At 44.3% G+C, this 23,852-nt stretch overlaps 1 protein-coding gene across 4 annotated transcripts in view; it reads left to right on the top strand.

Moving 5' to 3' along the window:
• The first annotated feature begins 20,094 nt into the window (after positions 1-20,094).
• Positions 20,095-23,852, top strand: part of BMP2K (BMP2 inducible kinase) — a 39,795-nt gene continuing 36,037 nt past the window's right edge. For all 4 annotated transcript variants that reach the window (XM_035111591.3, XM_035111592.3, XM_035111590.3 and 1 more), the window contains exon 1: positions 20,095-20,648. In XM_035111591.3, the coding sequence (XP_034967482.2) occupies positions 20,447-20,648 (202 nt within the window). In that variant the 5' untranslated portion in view covers positions 20,095-20,446. The remainder of the gene's footprint in view (positions 20,649-23,852) is intronic.

The raw sequence follows: 23,852 nt of genomic DNA, 5'->3' as shown, positions 1-23,852 counted from the left end.
TCTCCTCTCGATGGTTTCTTCTAGACACAGTGAGACATCCCCGTTTTAACTTACAAAACCTTGAATTGCTGGATTCAACCTACTTTTTAAATGAATTTTATTTATATTCAACAACAACACAAAGACCAGGCACAGTTGCTACCAACATGATTAGCAATCATGTCATGTGTGATTGATTGGTGTGTGTGTGTGTCAGATGCCAGGCGAGAGGTAGGGGCAGAATTGTCAACTTGGTGCAAAGTACTGACCATTAGACTTAGTTATAAAACTATATTTTCTGTGTGTAGGAAGAACCCCGTCAGATTCTGTTTCTGTAAGAGACCTGATCACACACCCTTGAAAACTGGAGAGTCAAGATAGGACATGTTCCACAGTGCAGAGCTATGAGCTTTACAAAAAGCCCAGTGAGACAGGTGCTCTGCTCATGGCTGGCTTTCACTGAGCAATTGAAGCACCAAGTTGACAAGATGCCTTCCGTACAGAGAGGCGAACCAACGGGTCTCTTTGTGTTAATGTCAGACTGATAAGTGCTCTGGTCATATTAATACGGCTGCTTTTCAGGTACAGGAGAGACCCTGTTTCAGTAAGGAAAATGTCATATATGTTTCTACATTACAATGTATATTTGAAGCTCACCTTTTCTCATTGTCGGTTTCCTTGTGAAAAGAAAGCCAGAGATTTATGATGATACTTAATGAAACTTTTTCTAGGACACAATTTGCTTGCAAAGGTACAGGGTGAGCAGGGGGGGAACAAGCAGGCAGACAGGGAGTCCCAGTGCAACATATTTCCAGCACCCTAACATTCTGCCAAGCCACAAACATCCCAGAAGGGAGAAGGCTTTGGGTAGCCACCTGTCTTTTTTTTTAATCACGCTTGCATTTTAGGGATTAAAGAGCCAACTCTACTGTCTCGAATACCTTTTGACCCAATCACTCAACCATGGGGATGGCTGGGGTGTGACTGGCTGGGTGCTGGTTAATTTCCTCACCCCATTTCCCCAGTTTGACTGCCCACCACAACCTGCTATTTACCTTAAGGGACAAAGCATACAACTGGCAGTAAAATGCCTACGTGCTTTGCCAAATGTGGGCAAATGGTAGTCTTGGGGAATGGGAAAGATTGGAGATTTTGATGGGAAAATAATTCAAGAAGGAAGGGTCGCTCCCAGAACGACAACCTTCTACTGAACTAGGCACTCCATTGCTGCTATTTACTTTTTTTAAATTTGGGAAAGATCCTATTTGTGCATCTCCCCACATCAACAGTACTTTGATATTTGGCAATAGCGATAGACCAGGGAATAGGTGTGGGTGGGCAGGGGGCTTCCAGACTGCCAATATTTTCAGGTGAGATTCAATCACATACTGGCAAATTCAGGTTTTGCAATTCAAGTTGATGTGGAGGTCTTGTGCAACAAACCTACGTTCCCAAAAGATCTGACTTTTGGTAATAAGGAAAGGGACAAGGAACTGCACTGGTAAGCAGAAAACCAATCACAATGCATGCTGAATAAACAGGACATTTGGAAGCAACTTGTGCATTCTCTAAAACGGACACTATTTGAAAAAATCAACAAGTTCATTGGGAGGGCGTTAAAGACAAAACATCAGGGTATGTTATTTTCTTTCTCCCATTGTGACCTGGAGAACTATGTCAGCCAAGAACCAGAGTTGCTCGTGGCATCTCCATAAACTCACAAAACACCATGTGTAAATAACTGTGCAACTTGGCAACCTGCTTATTTTTAAAAATTAAAATAATGAGCGCTTGTTTAAAACTCCAAAAAGGCGATTCAGTTCTCTCCTCTTGATGTTGAAGGAGAAGGCACAGAGCCCACCCATGTAGTGCAGAATGAGGGGGTGGGGCTGAGTTTAAGGTGGGAAAGAAAGAAAATAATCTACTATAGCCAATTCCTTTCCCCCTTTTCCACTCCAGTCCACTCTCAGTCCCATCAGAGATCACACTCACATATTTCTCTTTTGCGGAATGTATGCAGAAACTAGATCATGCCCCCCCCTTTAAGCATAGCTGTCAACTTTTGGATTTGAAAATAAGGGATCAGCAGCCTCACCTATCCCGGGGAAAATCTACGGTATATCTAACAATCCAGGATAGCAGCAGGAAACAGCGCTGGAATAAGGGAATTTCTAGCAAAAAAAGGGAAAGTTGACAGCTGTGGCTTGGAATAAGGGAGTTTCCCACACAAAAAAAGGAGGGTTGACAGCTATGCCTTTAAGGCTGAGGTCTGGGAAACATTTGAACTGAAGGACACAAGTCTTGTAAGACTCATGGCTCAGTGATAGAATCATAGAAACACAGAACTATAGAGTTGGAAGGGACCCCAAGTCCAACCCCCTGCAATCTAGGAATCTCAGCTAGAGTATCCTTGACAGATGGCCATCCAACCTCTGCTTAAAAATAGAGCATCTGCTCTGCAAGGCCAAGTCCATGGATACTTTAGTTAATGGATCTCACAAAGCAAATACTGTAGAGAGAAAGACCTCCGACTGGTAATTATGTAGCTAGGCACTGTAAACTAGCTTTCTCCAACCTGGTGCCACCCAGATGTGGTTCATATTACCATAGGGTTGGAAGGGGCCACAAGGGCCATCTACTCCAACTCCCTGCAATGCAAGACCCTTTTGCCCAATGTGGGGCTGGAACCCATGACCCTGAACGACAACTCCTGTCATCATTAACCATGCTGCCTGGGGCTAATGGAAGTTATGGATGTGGTTCAAAACATCTGGAGAAGATATTAAGAGCCCTGCTGGGTCAGGCCAGTGGCCCATTGAGTCCAGAATCCTGTTCTCGCAGTGGCGAACCCGATGCTTATGGGAAACCCACAAGCAGGACCTGAGCAGAAAAGCACTCTTCCTTCTTGTGGTTTCTAGCAACTTGCTGCCTCTGACCATAGAGGTTGAGCATAGCCATCATGTCTAGTAGCCATTGACAACCTTATCAATGGTACCTGGTTGGCAAATATTTCGGCAGGTAATTAAATCTGCAGTCTTTAAATCTGTACACTTTCCTGGGGGTAGGCACCACTGTGATGTCTGAGTAAACATGCATACAATTTAAAATAAAAATGTTTGCAATTCTCTATATCTACTTGCCTTGGACAGAATAAACCTGATAGAGAATAGTGAGAAAATAATAGGATGGTGCTGTAGATCTTCACCCAAACACAGCTCAAGGACACAAATCATGAAATAAACACACTAAACACTGGTTTTGCTTTGTCTACAGGATATTCCTGGCATTCAAGGTTGTGGCTTAAGGGAAAGCAAAATGGTTTGCTTAAAACTTGAGCCCTCTCTAGCCTGCTGGGAGACAAAAGGAACAGACCAATGTAAACACAGAGGGCAATGTGTAGCAGCTGCCTTATCTACTGCCCCAGGGATAACAACACATGGAGGAAGAAGTTGGATTGTTCACGCTATTGCTACTCCTACAGACTCCGCTGTGCAGACTGCGCCATGCCTCATTCCACAGGAACACAAACCCTGTTTTGTTTAAGTGCCAACAGAGCCATCTTCCCCATAAGGCTTAGTGGTGCGTCGCGCCAGGGCGCCGGCCTCTCAGCGGTGCCCCAGTGAGTGGGGGAGCTGCGCAGCTTTGTCGGTGGCCTCCCCTTTCCCTGCACGCCCGCCAGCTACGCCCCACCAACCATATGGCTGGCGGGCGCACAGCTTCCCTCCCAAGCCTCTGCGGGGACCGCTCTCCTCCCAAGGAGGCTTTGGAGGGAAGCTGCACTCTCCTCCCAAGGAGGCTTGGGAGGGAAGCTGAGTACCTGCCTGCAGCAGCATGGGGGAAAGTTGTGCCCCCCCCCGATGGCTGGCAGTGCGCAGCTTCACACACACACTATCTGTGGTAATTTGGGGTGTTGGGTGACTCAATGGTTGAGTATGTGCTTTGCATGCAAATAGTCCCCAGTATCTCCAGGTAGCGTTGGGAGAGGCCCGGTCTGAAAATCCTGGAGAGCCTCTGCCAGCTAGTGTAGGCAGCAGTGAGCCGGAGGGAGCAATGGTCTGTCTCAGCTTAAGGCTGCTGCTTCCTGTATTCTTCCTCTGCTTCCTGGTTGCTATCACTCTAGCACAGGCATCCCCAAACTTCGACCCTCCAGATGTTTTGGACAACAATTCCCATCTTCCCCGACCACTGGTCCTGTTAGCTAGGGATCATGGGAGTAGTAGGCAAAAACATCTGGAGGGCCGCAGTTTGGGGATGCCTGCTCTAGGACTTCAAGCATCAGAATGTGCAAGGCAAGCAGGAAGGGAAGAAGTCCCAGAGAACAGTTTGGCCACAAATTCAGGAGACAGAAGAAAACAGCTGCAAGTAATTCAGGAAGAGAGAGAGAGAGGCCGCCCCGTGCCAACCAAATTGCAAGCACAGCTGATGATGAGAAGCCTGTGTCCCAGGAGACTTCCTTATGACTCACGACAACCAACCAGGAACAGAGACGTGTAACTACACCAGCTTTGTGATTCCCAGCAGTACTCCATTTCCAAACAAAACAAAACACTTATAAGCTAGTGAGGCACCCGTCCAGAACACTGAGAATCTCACACCCCGGCAGTGTGAGAAAGGAGAGCTTTGGGGATCCTTCTCAATGGACGTCACCAAAACTCACCCCAAAAGCCCTGCAGGATTTTGGTTGAACAATGCTGTTTGGCAATCCTGCTCTGAAGATTCTGCAAGGCATGCTCTTTTCTTTGGGGGAATTGATTTTGCTTTCAAGCTGAGCACTGTCTGTCCACCCCGCACCTCCACCCCCTTGCCTAGGAATGACGCTACATTAGAGTCTTTCCCTGGGGCATTTTATCCCAGGAATATGGTGGAACAGCCAAGCTGCCACTTGAACTAGCAATAAGACTTTTTTTTAAAAAAAAACCCATAAAAATAAAAGGACCAGGGAGAGAAACCCAGGCACTTGAAAAATTCTCTGGCCCTCCGAAAAGCCTCTGCTTGCTTTGTGGGGGAATAAATGTTGTGTGTGGTATTCAGCCCAGTTTTAATATGAATACATTGAGAAATAAATGTATTTCATGCTATGAAGCTTAATAATAATAATATTTATTTATACCCCGCCCTTCCCAGTCAAGACCGGGCTCAGGGCGGCTAACAACAAATAATATCAACACAAGTATAAAAGAAACAATTCAGTTAAAATGCAGATTAATACAATGTTAAAATTCAATTTTAAAATTAAAAATCTACGAATAAGATAAAACCGTTATGAAATAAAACCTTAGGGGAGGGTAACTGTGGGGTCAGACTGCGTCAGTCCGAAGGCCAAACGGAACAGCTCTGTCTTGCAGGCCCCATGAAAAGATGACAAATCCCGCAGGGCTCTAGTCTCCTGGGACAGAGCGTTCCACCAGGTCGGGGCCAGTACTGAGAAGGCCCTGGTCCTGGTCGAGGCCAGCCTAACCACCTTGTGACTCGGGATCTCCAATATGTTATTATTTGAGGACCTTAATGTCCTCTGTAGGGGGTTAACATCTCATGAAGTGGTAGGGGAGGGCCGTTTGCATAAGAAAATACATTTCTGGCTCCACAGTACAGCTTGGAGCAACCTTTTCCAACCACCAGGGGTTGTACCAGCGCCCCCATCACCCCTGGCCATGCTATCTGGGGCCCAGGGAAGTGGAGTGAGAAACATCTGGAAGTCACCTCCCGTTTGCCTGAAGGGTAACTTCCTGTCAGGACTGCATCTGCATTTTAACAAGGACTTAATACCTGGCTGTACAATAAGTATACCTTATTTACATAACAGTCGAGATTATATCGTTAGAAACCTCATTAGCGACTTGTTATGCAACACATTCCAATGCTGACGGTTAATTGTGGGTATTTGCCAGTAATGATGTGTTCTCTTGTTCCCTTCCTTTCTCCTTTAACAGAAGCGGCAAGGTTTGTTTTCTAGACTCCCTCTTTCCCTTGCCATGAATGTCTTGTTTTTAATCATTGAAAACCTGATCACTAACCAGTTCAGTGGGAAAGGAGCGTATCATTCAGCTCTCGGTAGATACTCATTAGCTCAAAAATGGTTTTCCTATGCGGATGTGTGGGTATTTATCATTCACTTGTTTTTTTTAAAGGTATTTATCCATCTCTTTTCAGGCAAATCCTATATAATAAAGTCCCTGTGTCTCTGCGTCCAGTCCCTGTGTCCGCGCTAATGTGCATGTGCCCCATGGACACAGGGACTGGACGAAGAGGCGGGACATACACATGCACACGCTCTCTTCCCCCCTCAACCCTCTGCCTCCCGTTCCCCTGCGACGGCGGACCAAGATGGCAGCATCGGGCTCTGGGGCCGCAGCGGGAGGCAGCGGGGGCCTTATACCTCCAGCCACCTCCTCCTGACAGCCGCCTCCTCCTGACAACCCTACCTGGCCCGTGGGAGGAGTGGCGGGGCCGCGGCCTTCCCTCCCTCTCTGCGCTCGGCCGCGAGACACGACGGGAGAGCGCTTTGTTTAATTGCGTTCCTGGCGCGCCCCGCGACCGATCGCAGAAAGGGAGGGAAGGCCGCGGCCCCGTCGCACCTCTAGCGCCCGTTTTCTTAACGGGCTGAATGAGACTAGTCTTACATAAAAAAAGGAAGCATTAAAATCTAATACAGGAGATGCTAACCTTTTCCAGTGGGAATGGAGGCCCACTGAGTGGGAAATGATGGTTTTTAAACAGCAGCAGAGGATTGAATAAAACATGGAGGTAGAAACACTGAGGTGAAAAAGTGGCAGTTTTAAAAATGGCAGAGGTCTGAGTAGAGTGAGCAGGGGGTGATATTGTGCGAGGGAAGTGGAAGTTTAAAACAAGGTTTGAGTACAGTAAGAAGCTGGTTTGGAAAGGCTCTGTTGTGTTAGCTTTTTGGTGTTTGTTGGCTTCTGTGTTGTCCCTATCTCTGCTATTTCTCCTTGTTAAACCTGGTTTGTCTCCTTAAAAAAAACACCACCCCTCAGTGCCTCTACACCTCTGCTTTACTCAAATTTTGTCTTTGTTTTATCAGCCACTATTTTCCTTTCAGTGTCCTTTCCCTCCTGCTGCACTCAGACCTCTCCGTCTTCCATTACTCACCTTCCCAATGTGAGAAAGGTAACAGATGTGAAATCCTCAAATATTCCACAGTACATACACACAATGTATTTCACTTCTGGTACCATGTGTTGTCTTCAGCATGAAGTTTTGGATTCAATTTAGTGATTTAGAAGCGATAATTTATTAGCAAGCAAACACCCAGGTATGTCCCCTAGCCAGCATCGGAACTGAACATTGTCCAAATTAACAGGCTAGCTCTTAATATTCTATTCATCTCAAATATACTGTAACATATATCATCATTGGCGGGGGGGGAGTTGTGCCAAGGGGGGGTGCAGAATAGGAGAGAGGGCAAGGCATGGAAATGAGGGTGGTCTGTGTGCAAGGAGAGCTGAAAAAGGGAGGAAGAAGAGGGTAGGAAAAGGGAGGTGAAGGTGATAACTCCAAATCATGGATTGAGTACCTGCCAGGAAGCATTTAATATTCTAGAGATGGGAGATAAAGCAATATACATGTATTTGTGAGCCAGCTCCAGTGGTTATTTCACAAAGGATTGGGACTGATCGGTGCTATGATTTATTGAAAAATGCATGCCAGTCCTCAAAAATCATTTGGCTTACATTTTCTGCCTTATATCAAGTCAGCAGGACTTGTTTCAGCAGGATGTGCTGGGGGTTGGAATGCCCAGGTGTTTACATAATCACCAGCTGCCTTTGCTGTTCCTAAGGAGACAATCGGGAAGTTAATAGGCTAGGTAAGAAGAGACTTTCATGTGGCCTTTGGCCAAGGTTGGAAGATAAAGGTGGAAATAGTGTTGGAACTGCACAGTTAAATAAAAGAAAACAAGTGTATGAGTGCAGTTTTGCCGTTATCTCTGTCTAAGGCTTCTGTTGGGGACGAAGTGCTTTGGGTTCCTGAAAGCATGCATATTCGGAGCCAGAATTCTGCAAAACTTGTGACCTTAATACTTAGGGCTGCCAAGTAAGTAGAAATAAACAAGTCTACCCTGCTCCTGTGTTTTTAGCACCAGAGAGAAATATAGAGATCAGCACAGCACAGGGATAAGCATTTGGAAATTCAGATAACCTCCCCCACCACTCCAATAGAAGGAAGAAGGCTTGAGCAGGATTGTAAGGCCACTGTGGGCACAGGAAGCGTCTGGGAGGGGACTGTATTTGAGGCTGTATAATTTGGTGCCAAAGGCAAGTTCTGCTGGGTTTGGTTCAACTGCGGAGTCCCCAATTGGCATTCCCAAGTGGAGCTGATTCCAGACCCTCCAAGTGTCCCTGTTTTCCAGAGACAGTCCTGGATTTACAGAAATGGTTCCAATTTCTGATTTAATCCCAGAATGTCCTGCTTTTCCTTAGGATGTCCCTATTTTCATCAGAGAAATGTTGAAGGGTGTGGAATAGGACATCACTAAAGTGGTACCTCGGGTTATAGACACTTCAGGTTACAGACTTCACTAACCCAGTACCTCAGGATGAGAACAGAAATCGTGTGGCGGCAGCGGGAGGCCCCATTAGCTAAAGTGGTACCTCAGGTTATGAACTGTTTCAGGTTAAGAACGGACCTTCAGAACGAATTAAGTTCTTAACCTCAGGTACCACTGTACTTTCATTGGAGAAATGTTGGAGGGTATGTGATTCCTCCCAAAAAGCCAGGATTCAAGACAGTGCTTATCAGCTGAGTAATGATGGCTTCAAGCACTGCTGGGATCAACTAAACTCAGAGTTTCTGATCAACTGATTGGCAGTAACTTCAAGATGCCCTAAACGGCCTCGGTCCAGTAAACCTGAAGGAGCGTCTCCACCTCCATTGTTCTGCCCGGATACTGAGGTCCAGTGCCAAGGGCCTTCTGGCGGTTCCCTTGCTGCGAGAAGCCAAGTTACAGGGAACCAGGCAGAGGGCCTTCTCGGTAGTGGCACCCGCCCTTTGGAACACACTCCCACTAGATATCAAAGAGAAAAACAACTACCAGACTTTTAGAGGACATCTGAAGGCAGCCCTGTTTAGGGAAGCTTTTAATGTTTAATAAATTATTGTATTTTAATATTTCTGTTGGAAGCTGCCCAGAGTGGTTGGGGAAACCCAGCCAGATGGGCGGGGTATAAGTAATAAATTATATTTATTTATTTATTTATTTATTTATTTATTTATTTATTTATTTATTAAGATTGCTCAGATTGGTGGCATTCCAGAGTCCTGGTTGGAGAGAGATCCTTCAGAGCCACTGCCAGTCAGTGTAGAGTAGACAATATTCAGCTAGATGGACTAATGGACAGACTTTATATCAGGCAACTTGCCATTTAGCTATTCCTTTTAAAAAAATAAAATAAATCAAATTTCAGTTTGAAAAACACAACACAGCTAACGAAACAAGATTAAGGCTAGGAGTAAAACCCATTAGATTCAATAAGCCTCCCTTCTGAGCAGACACACCTAGAATTGCACTTTGAGAGAATAACCAATTTTTTACGAATGACAAACAAAAACACACAACAGCAGAACGGAAATAATAGCACACTTAAAACAGCCCATGCACATCAACATGCAGTAATGAATGAAAAGGGAACGGCCATTAGAGCTGGAAAGCAATGGATATAGAGGTCAGAAGATCCCCAAAGCTTTCTTGAAAGATCCCAGATTTTATCTGGCTGTTGAGGGCTCTCCAAGTTGGGAGCAGGCAGGCCTCCCTGGGGCACACTTTCCAAAGAGATGGTACCACTAGTAAATAGGCCCTGCTTCTAATGGAAACCCAATTAATTTAAGTTGCCTTAGGCTTAGGCACCTGCCGCATAAGCTCAGGTGTTTAACAGAATGCACAGGGCCCGGAGCTCCCCTGCACTATATTGCTTCGCGTTTAGAGGCAACATTTCCCAGCCTCTGCTTTTACAGCTTAGAAGGGAAAGAACTGCCTGCAAATGCACTTTCTTTTTAATCCTGCACATTCTCTCACTCCAGTTCTTGGTATCTTCTGCCTTTTGCCTGTAGTTGCTGTGGGCAGAGCTTTTATACCTTTGTGAAATGTTCAGGTGTTGCATAAATCAATAATATATTTAAAGGTCTCAGTATGACAACATCCAAGTGACAATGTCCCTGAACTATGGGTTGAAGACAGTTCCGGTGCCAGTTTTTGTGGGGCCCATAGAAAGGGATATTTGGCCCACACTCTTTAACCTAGAAAAAGTGATACCTGCAAGCTTGGGAATCCCTTCCGATTTTCTTGGGATGCTGTGCTGTTGGGGCAGTGGGTTCCTCACTGTTCTCGAGTTCCCAATAAATTCATGATCTCACTCATCTCTGGAACAGGCCTTGATAGGAGTTGTAACTCAGGAAAGAAGCAGGTAGTTCTGCATGCAGAAGGCACCAGATTCGAGATTTCCACTCAAAATGGACCATGGGAAACAGGGATAGGAAAGACCTCTGCTAGTCAAAATTGCATTAGTGACATGAGCTAATAGTCTGAAGTGGAAGATTAAGATTTTCCACTATGCTAAGGAGACAATGGACCTATTTGTTGTTTTCAAAAGGCTTCATTTCTCCACTTCTCCATAGCAGAAAAAATGATTTATTATTTTTTTACTAGCCAGGAAGCATTATTATTAAGACTTTGGGTAAATTTAGGTCATTTGGATAATGAAGATTTCTGTGGACATTTGAAGTTAAGTTTAACTTTATCAGAATAGTGTTTCATGTTGAAGTGTTTGTAATTGAGATTCAAAACAGAGAGCTCTGTCCATTCCTTGCCACCTTGTTAGTCACTGACTTCCCAAGGAAATGAGTTACGTTAATATGCTTGATGGCTTTGAAGATGAAAGGGGCTATATAAATGTTTGGTGTCATTATGTAGCTGACACCCTGTTCTAAACAGTGGTGGGTTGAACCACAGCTCCTTGGGGACTGATGAAGGATAAAGAATTGCTGATGGCACAGCAGGTTGGAGCGAAGCCATGGCCATTATAAAGTGAAACAAGAATAAATAGTAGGCACGGTTTTAAAATTGAATGGTGTGTGTGTTTGTGTGTGTAATTTTATTGGCTGGTCCTGGCTTTTCTAGGTGTATTTTAAACATGCATCCACTCCAGAATTAAACTTTTAAAAGCTTGCTTTAACCAATAGTTAGGGCTGAGTAGATTATATGTGCATCCTTTGATACCTGGCCCAGAATCCAGCAGCCTGCCTGTCGATGGGATTAGGTCACTAGAGGTGCATTAACACTACTGCTCATCTCCACTGGCTTTTTCAAGTCTCTCAGGGACATTTCAGTTCTCTAGTTTGAACACATAGCACTTTAAATGGGCTAGGTTTCACATTTTGCAGAATTTACCTGTTTCCCAGCTGTAGCATAGTTTACAGATCAGCAAGCTTTAATGTCTCTGGCTTTGATCTCACCTTAGCTAGGAAATCATTTGATGTCAGCATTAGGGCTGGGTGAGAAATTCGACTGATTTTGAAGATGAACCTGCCAAACCCACACTTTCTCACACAGTATGTGAGCTGAAACATAGCTCTCCTTTGAAATTTGCCCGCCTCTGAATTTTGCAATGCAGTTCTGCTGCCAGGAAATGTGTGCACAGAAGTGATGCGATGTCTTTCCTGAGCTGGCCGAATTCTGACCTTGATATTATGGCTCAGAACTTTCTCCCTGTCAGTTTCCTTTCCATGGATAAGGAAACCTCCAGTTTCAACCTCTGACACTTCCAGGATCAAGTAGTCAGTGATGTGGAAGACCTTCGTAGGGAGACTTTGGAGAACAACTGCAAGCCAGAATATGCAATATTGGGATGGATGGACTTATAGTCTGACCTGGTAAAGGCCAGTTTCCTATGCTTCAAGTTAAATAGTACAGAAACACGGAAAATAACACCAAACACACACACCAAAGATCTTTTACATGGCTTTATAAACTTCAATATAACATCATTTAGAAATTAGGCAATAATAGATGGGGAGCAGCTGTCAGCACAGCAATGCTAACCCCTTAGCTAAGTCACTGTGGAACCTCTAGAGGCCATGACTAAAAAATAACTCCTCCATAGAATTGCTGTTGCCAAGAACTTGCATCCCACAGGAACCAGCATCACTGTGTTCCCCAGGTTCCAGTCCACATCTGTCCTCCTTGTGATTAAGAACTATAAAAAGTATTTCCTAAGTGGCTAGACAGCTAAGCAAGTACAGAGGATCCCTTCACAGGGTTCTGTCTTGGGCCCAGTCTTATTCAACATCTTTATCAATGACTTGGATGGTGGGCTTGAGGGCATCCTGAGCAAATTTGCAGATGACACCAAATTGGGAGGGGTGGCTAATACCCCAGAGGACAGGATCACACTTCAGAATGACCTTAACAGATGACAACTGGGCCAAAGCAAACAAGATGAATTTTAACAAGGAGAAATGTAAAGTACTACACTTGGGCAAAAAATAATAATGAAAGGCACAAATACAGGATGGGAGACACCTGGCTTGAGAGCAGTACATGTGAAAAGGATCTAGGAGTCTTGGTAGACCACAAACTTGACATGAGTCAACAGTGTGATGCAGCAGCTAAAAAAGCCAATGCAATTCTGGGCTGCATCAATAGGAGTATAGCGTCTAGATCAAGGGAAGTAATAGTACCACTGTATTCTGCTCTGGTCAGACCTCACCTGGAGTACTGTGTCCAGTTCTGGGCACCACAGTTCAAGAGGGATACTGACAAGCTGGAACGTGTCCAGAAGAGGGCAACCAAAATGGACAAAGGCCTGGAAACGATGCCTTATGAGGAATGGCTTAGGGAGCTGGGTGTGTTTAGCCTGGAGAAGAGAAGGTTAAGGGGTGATACGATAGCCATGTTCAAATATATAAAAGGATGTCATGTAGAGGAGGGAGAAAGGTTGTTTTCTGCTGCTCCAGAGAAGCGGACACAGAGCAATGGATTCAAACTACAAGAAAGAAGATTCCACCTAAACATTAGGAAGAACTTCCTGACAGTAAGGGCTGTTCGGCAGTGGAATATGCTACCAAGGAGTGTGGTGGAGTCTCCTTCTTTGGAGGTCTTTAAGCAGAGGCTTGACAGGCATATGTCAAGAATGCTCTGATGGTGTTTCCTGCTTGGCAGGGGGTTGGACTGGATGTCCCTTGTGGTCTCTTCCAACTCTATGATTCTATGATTCCCTTAATAAAACGATCACAAGTAACTTTCAGTAATTCAGTACACCATGCCAAAGACGGTCAAAAGGTAGCAGAGCTAATAGCAACCAGAGCGTCATTGCCTTCCTGTGCACATCCTATAAACACCTAAGTAAGAGGTTTTTTTTGTTTTAAAAAAGCAGTTGGGGTTGCAAAAACCCAGCTAGCTTGCCACAGACTAAAGCCTTTGCCTTAAGAGTCCCAGCTATACTCCTGGTCTGAGGCCTCCCTTACACCATGCTTGCTTTGTGCAATCTGGGCTGGATGCTTATTTCATTTACAGATGGGAAACTGAAACTGACAGATAATTTGACAGCAAAGGCCATCCAGTATGCCTGCGGCTATGATGTGTTTTGAAGTAAGCCTGGGCTCTTATCTCTTGGACCACACTGGATGTTTAACATTATGCTCCCGACATGAGCAAAAGGCGTAGGACTCCTGTGTGTTTTGTTAGTTGCCGCAGTAAAAGTAAACATTTGATGTGGAGGCTGGTAACTGTAACTGAAACTGTACATAAACCAGGGACATCAGCAAAAGAGCTAAAGAAGGAACATTTGATAAGCTAAGGGAGAGTGGATTGCACCATTTGTGTTCTTTGTATAAAATGCTTGTTATTGTATAAAAGTTATTTCTCAGAACACAAAGAGAAAATGCAGAAGTATGTACATCGGTATACAGTATACTAATTTGCAGAAAAAGTAGCTTTGCAGAACTGAGGTCTATGAAGCAAACTATTCTCCTTACATTGTATGGGACTCTAGAATAAAAGAAAATTGTTTAAATTAAGGAACATGTGCCATTAATCCGTAATGTTCATTGTATCCTATGGCAGTAACTCAAATTGTGCACCATCCAGTTCCTTTCCTGTGGCAAGGAAGCAGGTGGATCACACCCCATCTCTGGAGATCCTTTCAGCAGGCTGCAGCATTTCAACCAACCAGCCTGGAAGTCTCCTTGTAAGAGCAATTGTGAAATTTTCAGTTTATTAAAAAACAAAAGTGTGATGTAACACATGTTTCTTTCCAGCAAACTTGGGTCACCGAGCCTGACACTGATGAAATTTTGTTTCCTGGGAATAAGTTCTATTTGCAGAAGGGGGAAAAAGGATAAGTTATTTTAAACAAAGTCTCAAGACTACACATTAAATATAAACATCACAGATAATATCCAGAATGAAGACAGATGGTCTTAGTTTTTAATCAATGTTTATATTCCCCTTAGAAATTCCAAATACAGTACTTTATTGATGCTGTTTAGAAAAATGTTACTTTTTTCTGACTGAAACTCACAAGGATAGTTATCCAAACTGTTACAACGTTGGCTGGTATATTTATTGGCAAGAATACCAAGACTATTACAGCAAAACTGGTACTTGAGGGAAATGGACATTTTCTCCCTTCCTCTAATTAAATCTAAGGATTCTTGTATTTTGTTGGAACTAGAACTGGTGCTTTCCCCACCACTAACTACAGCATGGGGTAGGTAATTTTCATTGGGATCACAGGTGGGCTGGGAAGGGTTAAATCCTCCCAACGAGGGTTGCCATATATCCTCTTTTTCCGGGACACACCCTCTTTTTCATGATGAGAGTCATCATAGAGATCCATAGTAAAAAGTAGAAGTCGGCAAATGTGTCCTGTTTTGCTTATCAAAATATGGCAACCCTAATTGAGAACTGCACATAGCTTTTTAATCTCCTGACATGACTGTAAGTTACACACTTAATATAATGTGGGAATAGGCTCTATGTTACATTTAAAATTTTTAAGTGGAAGAAGTCCCATTGACTGTTATGGAAAATATCCACATATTTCTGTCACCAGAAATATGTGGATAATATATTGCTATGCATATGTTATTGACAGTTTTTGGGATTTGATATACCACCGAAATGGAAGCAGCATTCAATAGGCAATCAAAGCCAATTAAAAAAATATTCTCATTATGGGAATTTTGTAATTCCAAATATGATAGCGGTAGAAGTTTAATAGTCTAAATATCTTCACTGAGATGGGCCTGTGGTGGATATTAGTAATCTATTAACTTCTGATCCTATAACCCTTGTGTATCAGATTTTAAACTGAAGATTTGGCTTCTTCCAGTCTTATGGTACTTTTCAACAAATGCTCCTGTGGTCCCAGCTTCAATAAACCAATTTTCAAACCTTTATGATTCGATAATGTGCTAATCAGCTAAGAAAGAATAGTCTACCAGGGACTTAGAAAGCAAAAAAGGAATATAAATTTCTATTGAAAAAGAAGGTTGATTACCAAAGGCATCTTTGGGCTTCTCCCGGTGCTGAAATTCAAATAGTGCCAACATCTGAGAAATGGTTAATTATGGTTTTTATTATTATAACAATATTTTAACAACCGGAGTTTCACAACCTGCCTGGGGATCACGCTTCCTGTGTACGTTTGGTAAGACTTTCCTGATCTAGCTTTGCAAGATTTTAATGTTAATTTCCACGATACCAATCTATGGCCCCATATAGATAAATCCTGACACAGAGAAACTAATTACAAGCTGCTATGTGATAAGGCCCCTGGGGAAGATGTGATTCCTGGAAAGGTACCCTATAGCCTCCATTCTGATTATTCAGTTCTCAGAAGGCCATCACTTCTTATGTAGCCAAAATGGCAACAGTCAAAGGAGGGAAGTCTTCGGAAATCTCTCTCCCCCTGCACCAGTAACAGGGCTGGGGTGGGTTCAGTGGCCTAACACAGGGGTCAGCAAACTTTTTCAGCAGGGGGCCGGTCCACTGTCCCTCAGACCTTGTGGGGGGCTGGACTATATTTTCAAAAAAAAATATGAACGAATTCCTTTGCCCCACAAATAATCCCCAGAAATGCATTTTAAATAAAAGCACACATTCTACTCATGTAAAAACATGCTGATTCCCGGACTGTCCGCCGGCCAGGTTTAAAAGGCGATTGGGCCGGATCCAGCCCCTGGGCCTTAGTTTGCCTACTCAATGGCCTAACACGATGCTCAATTGTTCCAGGCTTCTCTGTCTGACCTTGAAGACTCTCCCCATGCCACCCTCCACCTGCTCTGCTCCTCACCCACTTATTATTTATTTATTTATACCTCACCCATCTGGCTGGGTTTCCCCCACCACTCTGGCTGGCTTCCAGCAATACTAAAATGCATTAAAATATCACAGATTAAAAACTTCCCTAAACAGGGCTGCCTTTAGGTGTCTTCTAAATGTCAGGTAGTTGTTTATCTCCTTGACCTCCGATGGGAGGGCGTTCCACAGGGCGGGCGCCACAACCGAAAAGCCCCTCTGCCTGGTTCCCTGTAGCTTTGCTTCTCGCAATGAGGGAACCGCCAGAAGGCCCTCGGTGCTGGATCTCAGTGTCCAGGCTGAACAATAGGGGTGGAGACAGACGCTCCTTCAGGTATACAGGACCGAGGCCCCGATAGCAAAACAAAAGATGCATTTTAAATAAAAGCACACATTCTACTCATGTAAAAACACCAGGCAGGCCCCACAAATAACCCAGAGATGTATTTTAAATGTGACACATTCTACTCATATAAAAACACACCGATTCCCGGACCGTCTGCGGGCTGGATTGAGAAGGCGATTGGACCGCATCCGGCCCACGGGCCTGAGATTGCCTACCCCTACCCTAAAGGCAAGGACCAAGGATAACACAACATACAGATTGTTTGATTGTAAACAGGTTTAAGATTATACTGATTTGGCTGGTATTTTTTCCTCTTGAGTAGGATTTGAATATTACGGTTCCTGTTTTTAAGGGGGGGGCAATAGGAAGCTACCTACCAATTAAGGTAAAGGTAAAGGGACCCCTGACCATTAGGTCCAGTCGTGACCGACTCTGGGGTTGCGCGCTCATCTCGCATTATTGGCCGAGGGAGCCGGCGTATAGCTTCCAGGTCATGTGGCCAGCATGACAAAGCCGCTTCTGGCAAACCAGAGCAGCACATGGGAACACCATTTACCTTCCCGCTGTAGCGGTTCCTATTTATCTACTTGCATTTTGACGTGCTTTCGAACTGCTAGGTTGGCAGGAGCTGGGACCGAGCAACGGGAGCTCACCCCGTCACAGGGATTCGAACCGCTGACCTTCTGATCGGCAAGTCCTAGGCTCAGTGGTTTAACCACAGCGCCACCTGGGTCCCCACCTACCAATTACAGATTGATAATTTTGATTAACACAGCTGTAAAACTGTATGCAAAGTAATTGTGAGAACTTGAGAACTGGGCAATAAGAAATTGCATTTCTAATGAGGCGGCTGGAGTTAGAAGAGGCTTCTCCCCAGTGAATTAATGTTCTGTGCTTAACCACAAGGTGCATATTTTCATTAAGAAAGTCTTTGCCTTTGCTGCTTTAGTTTTTTTTTTTTTTTAAGATTTGCTGCTTTAGTTGATGTATGGAGAAGATTGATTTTGTTTAGGCACAATATTTTGTTTATCAAATATAAGTTTTGCCATATTTATTACAACCCCCTTAATAGTGGTACTTAAAAAAAACCACCCGATTAAAACACCTTAGGCTTTCTTTTCAGGCTCTCTAAATCTACTTGTTATCTGGGGAATGAAAGAGGGCTTGCTTCAGCTGCTCTTTAGCTTCTTTATTAATATTGTTCTGAAACTAGCAGTTTTTGTACCTGGGAATAGGAAATAGATTTTGGAACACTATAGACTTTTGCTTTTGTGTGTATGCATGTGTTTTGCACAGATCAGGCTTAGAGGATTATTACAAAATCTGGGAATACATTGCAAAAAGTATTTATAGATTTGGGAAAACAAAGGTGGTGATATTTAGATGTAAATCCAACCTGCATATGCTGTATTCTATTTCCAAGGCAATTGAGTAGGTAAAGTCCCATTAATATCTTGAATTTCCTAGAGCTGCCAAATGGAAAACTGAAGGCAGCTGCTAAAGCTCTGGCAAATAATTGAGGGTGTACAGTACATTCTTAGTTTATCAAAATCAAAGTTTTGAGATTGGAAGAAATTTAAAATTTATTTAAAGAATAAGCATATAATAGATTAGAATTAGTGGAAGTGAGGGAGATAAAATAGAGGTTGTAGATAACACAATGATGTGAAATAAGTATTGCTAGAAGTTGATAATTTAGTTAAGAAGTAAGATTTAGATAGAATATAAAAGGATAAGATGTAAAAGATAGAGAAATAAGGTAATATTAAAGTAATAATTAGAAATTATATAAGATTTAGAGTTTACTATGGATGATTTAGAGTTTACTATGGAAGAATCGCAGGAGGAGGAATGAGGAAGTCAATAGATTGGAAATAAGGGTTATGTTAGAATTTTTCTTTTTGTATTTTGTATTTTTTATGTTTTGTATTTTCTTTTTGTGTTTTGTATTTTTGTATGTTTTGTTGTATAGAAAATCTTTAATAAATACATTTAAAGACAAAAAAACAAAATCTAAGTTTTGAGTCAAAGTTTTTGGGTTTTTTTTAAAAAAAAATTTGAGGGACATATGGAACACCAGCTTTAAACTGTTTTCAGAAAAGGTAAATGAGAAATATTAGGTGTTCCTAAAGGCAAACCTGCATTTTTCTTACTGGAAACTGACATGTTCCTAGTTGAAACTAAGATCAAACTGTCAATTTTTAATTTCTGGCTTGATGCCAGAGACCAGGCTGTGCTTTTTAGAGCAGGTGAAGCTAAAGAATAAAGTTAATACTCTCTGCATCAGTAAGTAGTACAAATTATCTATTTGTATGATTTTGAAGAAACGCAAGGAAATCTGATGCCATGCAGAATTCAATACTAGGTAAATGCTAAATATGTATTCTGTATACAGGTAAGTAGCCGTGTTGGTCTGAGTCGAAGCAAAATAAAAAAATTCCTTCAGTAGCACCTTAAAGACCAACTAAGTTTTTATTTTGGTATGAGCTTTCGTGTGCATGCTCATACCAAAATAAAAACTTAGTTGGTCTTTAAGGTGCTACTGAAGGAATGTATTCTGTAGTTGACCTCCTTTGTAACGTTTTATTTTGAAATCTTTAAGATAATATTTTAGTTTTGTGCTATGTTGCTTTGACTGTATACTCTATATTTGACTTTCTTCAGATTATTTTATGCTTTATACATGTAAACCGCTTTGAGATTTTTCTTAGAAACACAAGGTGGTATGGAAATAAAATAAAATAAGAAAATCAGCAACACCAGCAGCCCGAAAACTCCATTATAGTCCTTCCACCCCAACGCCCTCCCCCTACTTTAGCCTAACGGTCCTTTTCCAACGGTTTCGAACGTTCGCCTCGCAAGAGAAAAAAAAAATCCCGCCGGCAGCAACAGCAGCACGTGAGCGCCCGCGCCCGCCGAAGCAAGAGATGGGCGGCGCCAGCCAAACCAAAGCGGATTCCCCTCGAAGCTTCCCCCACCCCACCCCTCACAAGCACGTGCTACCCAGGCGTGGCAACCTCACTTCCGGCAGCACAGAGCGGTGTTGCGAGGAGGGCGGGGACTTGTTAAGAGGAGGAAGGAAAAAAAAAGATTAACGAGCAAGCGACGCGCGTGCGCAGACCTCATTTTTTGGGGGAGGAGGCGAGGCTCGCCTTTCCCTCCCTTCTCTCAGGGCAATGATTCTTCCCCCCGCCACGTCCCCCACAACAACTCCCTTGGCTTGCGCGAAGGGGTTAAAAAAAAAAAGCAAGCAGGGAGACGCTGGAAGTATTTGACAGCAGCGCGAGAGGGCGAAGGGGGCCACGAAGTCCATTTCGGGTTTTCCCTCTCGCCCTTCCTCTCAGCCGCGCGCGCGCGCCGAAACGTTAAAGGGCGGCGCGCGCGCCTGCAGCCTCGTTCTGGAGAGGGAGGGGGAGGTGTCTCTCCGTCCCTCACAGCGTCTCTCTTTTTTTTCCCCTGTGAGGAGAAAAGCGCGGGCGCGAGAGCGCGCGCGTGTGAAAAGGGGAGAGATACGGCGCTGCAGGCGGGGGTGGCCGAGGCTAGGCTCGCCTCGCACACATAACACGCCACTTTCCTTCCCGGAATGTGAGGCGCGGCGGAGCCGGGGTTGTCAAGCGCAGGTTCCCACAGTAGCAGAAGCGGCGGCAGCCTGGGGCTCCCCAGTGCGGGGCCGGGCGCTGACTGGCGCGAGCCTCCGCTGTCCCAGCCCCTGAGGGAAGAAGGGGCGGCTCCTAGGGCGGCGGCGGCCGCAGAGGCTTCTTCTCCCCCTTGCTCGCCCTGCTCTTCCTCGGGTCTACTTCCCCTCGCCCGCCATGAAGAAGTTTTCTCGGATGCCCAAGTCTGACGGCACCGGAGGCAGCACGAGTAGCGGCGGCGGAGGAGGGGGAGGCGGCGGCGGAGGAACGTCGGTGGCCGTGTCGGGCTTTGTGGCCGGAGGCGGGCCGGCCGTGGGCAGCAGCAGGGTCTTCGCCGTGGGGCGCTTCCAGGTCACGGTCGAGGAGCTGCTGGCGGAAGGTGAGCTGGGGAAGAGGGCCGAGCAGGGACCTCCAGGCGGGGTGGGCTCTCGGAGAGGCCTCGGAGGGCACCCGGGGCTCCGCCAAGTCCCCCGTCTCCACCCCGACCCCCACGGTATCGGGTGCAAAGACTTCTTGGGGTGGGGTCTCGGTTGTTGCCATGGCTACTGCGTTCAACGCCAGCTGTTGGTAAACCGAGGGGGTGTGTGGGTGGGAATCTCCGCGGAGTTGCCGAACCCGTAAGTTGCGATAAGTGCTGCAGACGTGTTCTCTCCCCCCCGCCCCCTCCCTCCCCCCTCTCTCGTGTTTTTCTGATGTAAGAACCCCGCATGTTACTCTGGGGGAAGAGGTGCTACTACTGCCAGATGCGAATGCCAACAGCGCTTGGCCACACCTGCACACCATAGCTGCCCCCTTGAGCAGGCTCGGCTGCAAAGCCAGGAGGGCGAATGCATTGCTCTCAAAAGCGCACCTTTTGACACGCCTAGGACCGGTGCACTCATCCCGGAGGTGGCGTGTGAAGTGGGGCGCAAGTGCGACAACAGTGTACAGTATATATATGATAAGGCTCTGTGCCGAAACAGCTGCCTGTGGTGTAGCTTCCTCCGGCCTAACTGCCTGTGGGCCTCAGAGAGGCACTCTTCTTATATTTGGGGAATAGGGAGGGGATCTAATGCCCCCAATCTGAGTTAGACCCCACCCACCTTTTTGTTTGGCTCTGTGAAAGCCACCACAACGTCCATTCTAATTGTTTTTTTTTCTCTGTGGGTCATGATTGCCTGTGCTGATGTCCTTTAACAGTGGAGTTGTGTGTTCTTGATGGTCAGGGTCAGACTCCAGCTGCGTGCACATACCGTATATTAGAAAGTACTGTAAATCCTATGGAACACAGTTTTGGTAAACAACATTTAGATAAGGATGTGTTTTGCAGGGAGGGTGGAATCCTGTGGCTGGTGAAAATCTCTGTGAGGAATACACAGGAGTGTGTTGTCTTGGAGGACCCAGCCACGCTAGGTTTTATAGAGGGAGAGGGTCTGTGTGTATGTGCACTTTTGTCCTACAATGTGAGGCAGAATTTCTTGCCATATTGTGGCATTCACTCTTGAATTCATAGTTTAGTTACAGCTAAACGGTTTACAGGAGTATCCCTTTAATAGAAATCACAACATTTGTGTTGTTTATGGTGCATGTAGTTTAAAATGTCCATATCTTTTGACAAAAAAGTTGCTGCTGCTGCATTTGAGACATAATGTTAATCAAATAATGAATGTACAGTATTGTGTGTCTTCTTTCTTGAGGAAAAAATGTTATTTTTTAGGTTTGTAGGAAGTGCCATTCATCTTGGGGCAGTGTCTTTTGGGGGGTTATTGTAGATACATTTGTGGGAATGCAGTAAAGTCCTGTATTGTGTTGGGATATATTTCTGCTCTTTACCCCTAGAAAATGGAATATTATTTGATGTTGAAAAAGAACTTTAGGGTTGTGCTATTAGCAAGCTTTAAAGCTTATGAGTTTCTTTCTTTTTCTAGAGATTTAGGAAATGCTGTTTATAAGCAATGATTGTAATAGAACTCTTTCCCCAGGGCTGGGGTATAGGTAAATTACAAGTGGCTTCTTTTAAAAAAATATTTTTGTGTGTCTGTGTAAACTTATCTGTAAAATAAACTGTATTATAAAGTATCATCCTGAAAAACAGATTATTTGAAGTTACTTCCCTTAGATGGTAAAGATCCTGTTAAATACTCCTACAGTACTATCATCTTAGGTGCCAAAATGGTGCATTAAATAATCTTTAATATTTGTTAGTCTTAAAGTCCGTACTGTGGGACAAAGGTACCATAATCCATGCCCATTTGAGAGCAGCTAGATGGCAGCTTCATTGGCACAGGTGAAACCTTGTCTCAAGTCTAAGTTTCATCCTGAAATCTTAAGTAAAGGTAAAGGGACCGCTGACCATTAGGTCCAGTCACGGATGACTCTGGGGTTGCGGCACTCATCTCACTTGCCCGAGGGAGCCGGCGTACAGCTTCCGGGTCATTCATGTGGCTAGCATGATTAAGCCGCTTCTGGTGAACCAGAGCAGCACACGGAAACGCCGTTTACCTTCCCACTAGAGCGGTACCTATTTATCTACTTGCACTTCATGCTTTTGAATTGCTAGGTTGGCAGGAGCTGGGACCGAGCAACGGGAGCTCACCCCGTCGCGGGGATTCAAATCGCCGACCTTCTGATTGGCAAGCCCTAGGCTCTGTGGTTTAACCCACAGCGCCACCCACATCCTTGAAATCTTAATTGGTACCTACTTAATTGGGGAAGGTGCCTTTCCTCCAATATATTTTCTGTGGTCATTTAAATGCTTTTCTGTGTGAGGTATAAATGTCATACACCAGGAGTTAATATACCTAGATGTATTGTGGTTTTATTTAAGATATGCTGTGGGAAAGTGTTCAAACAAACAAACAAACAAACCTGAGCATTCTTCAGTTCAAAAACATTTTGCAAATGATCTATTTGCACCATGGATAGCAGTAGTACCCATGCATGTTAGAACCTGATAGATTTAATAGAGCTCTGTTTCTCCCCCTACCTACATGTGCACTGGCCGTGCATGAGATGTTAGGAATGGGAAGCCTGTTCATGGTTCCTTTATATCAGGCATCCCAAACTTTGGCCCTCCAGATGTTTTGGACTACAGTTCCCATCTTCCCCGACCACTGGTCCTGTTAGCTAGAAATCATGGGAGTTGTAGGTCAAAACATCTGGAGGGCTGCAGTTTGGGGATGCCTGTTTTATATCCATCCAGCCCTTCCTTTTCGCCTGTGGATTGAAGTCTGCGGTGCTCTTTACTTTTATGCTAGTATTCAGTGAAGTAGCTGGATTATAATGAAGTTTGCCATTAAGTCTCCCCCATTCTCCAGTTTTTGTTAATAATCTGTAGTATCCAGAATCTCTGAAGTAGCCAAATAGCTCGTGTTGATTTTTTTGTTTACATATTTTAAATGAAATAGAATTAAGAAGTCTTCAAGTGAATAACCTGTTACCTGCAAATACTTGTGTGTTAGCCCTAGTCTGTGGTTGTGTTTGAAAGATAGTCTCAAATTGCATAATATAAGAGTGTAATTTATTTAGTTGACTTAGAAAATAAATATTAGCAAAGCTGATAGTAGCAATTTGCCTTTCTGATATGCAGCAGATAGTTAAATTT

This window comes from Zootoca vivipara, chromosome Z1 (genome assembly GCF_965207765.1).
Source record: "Zootoca vivipara chromosome Z1, rZooViv2.hap1.1, whole genome shotgun sequence".
Lineage (NCBI taxonomy): Eukaryota > Metazoa > Chordata > Lepidosauria > Squamata > Lacertidae > Zootoca > Zootoca vivipara.
Note: the sequence above shows the minus strand (reverse complement) of the source record. Positions and strands in the feature narration are given on the sequence as shown.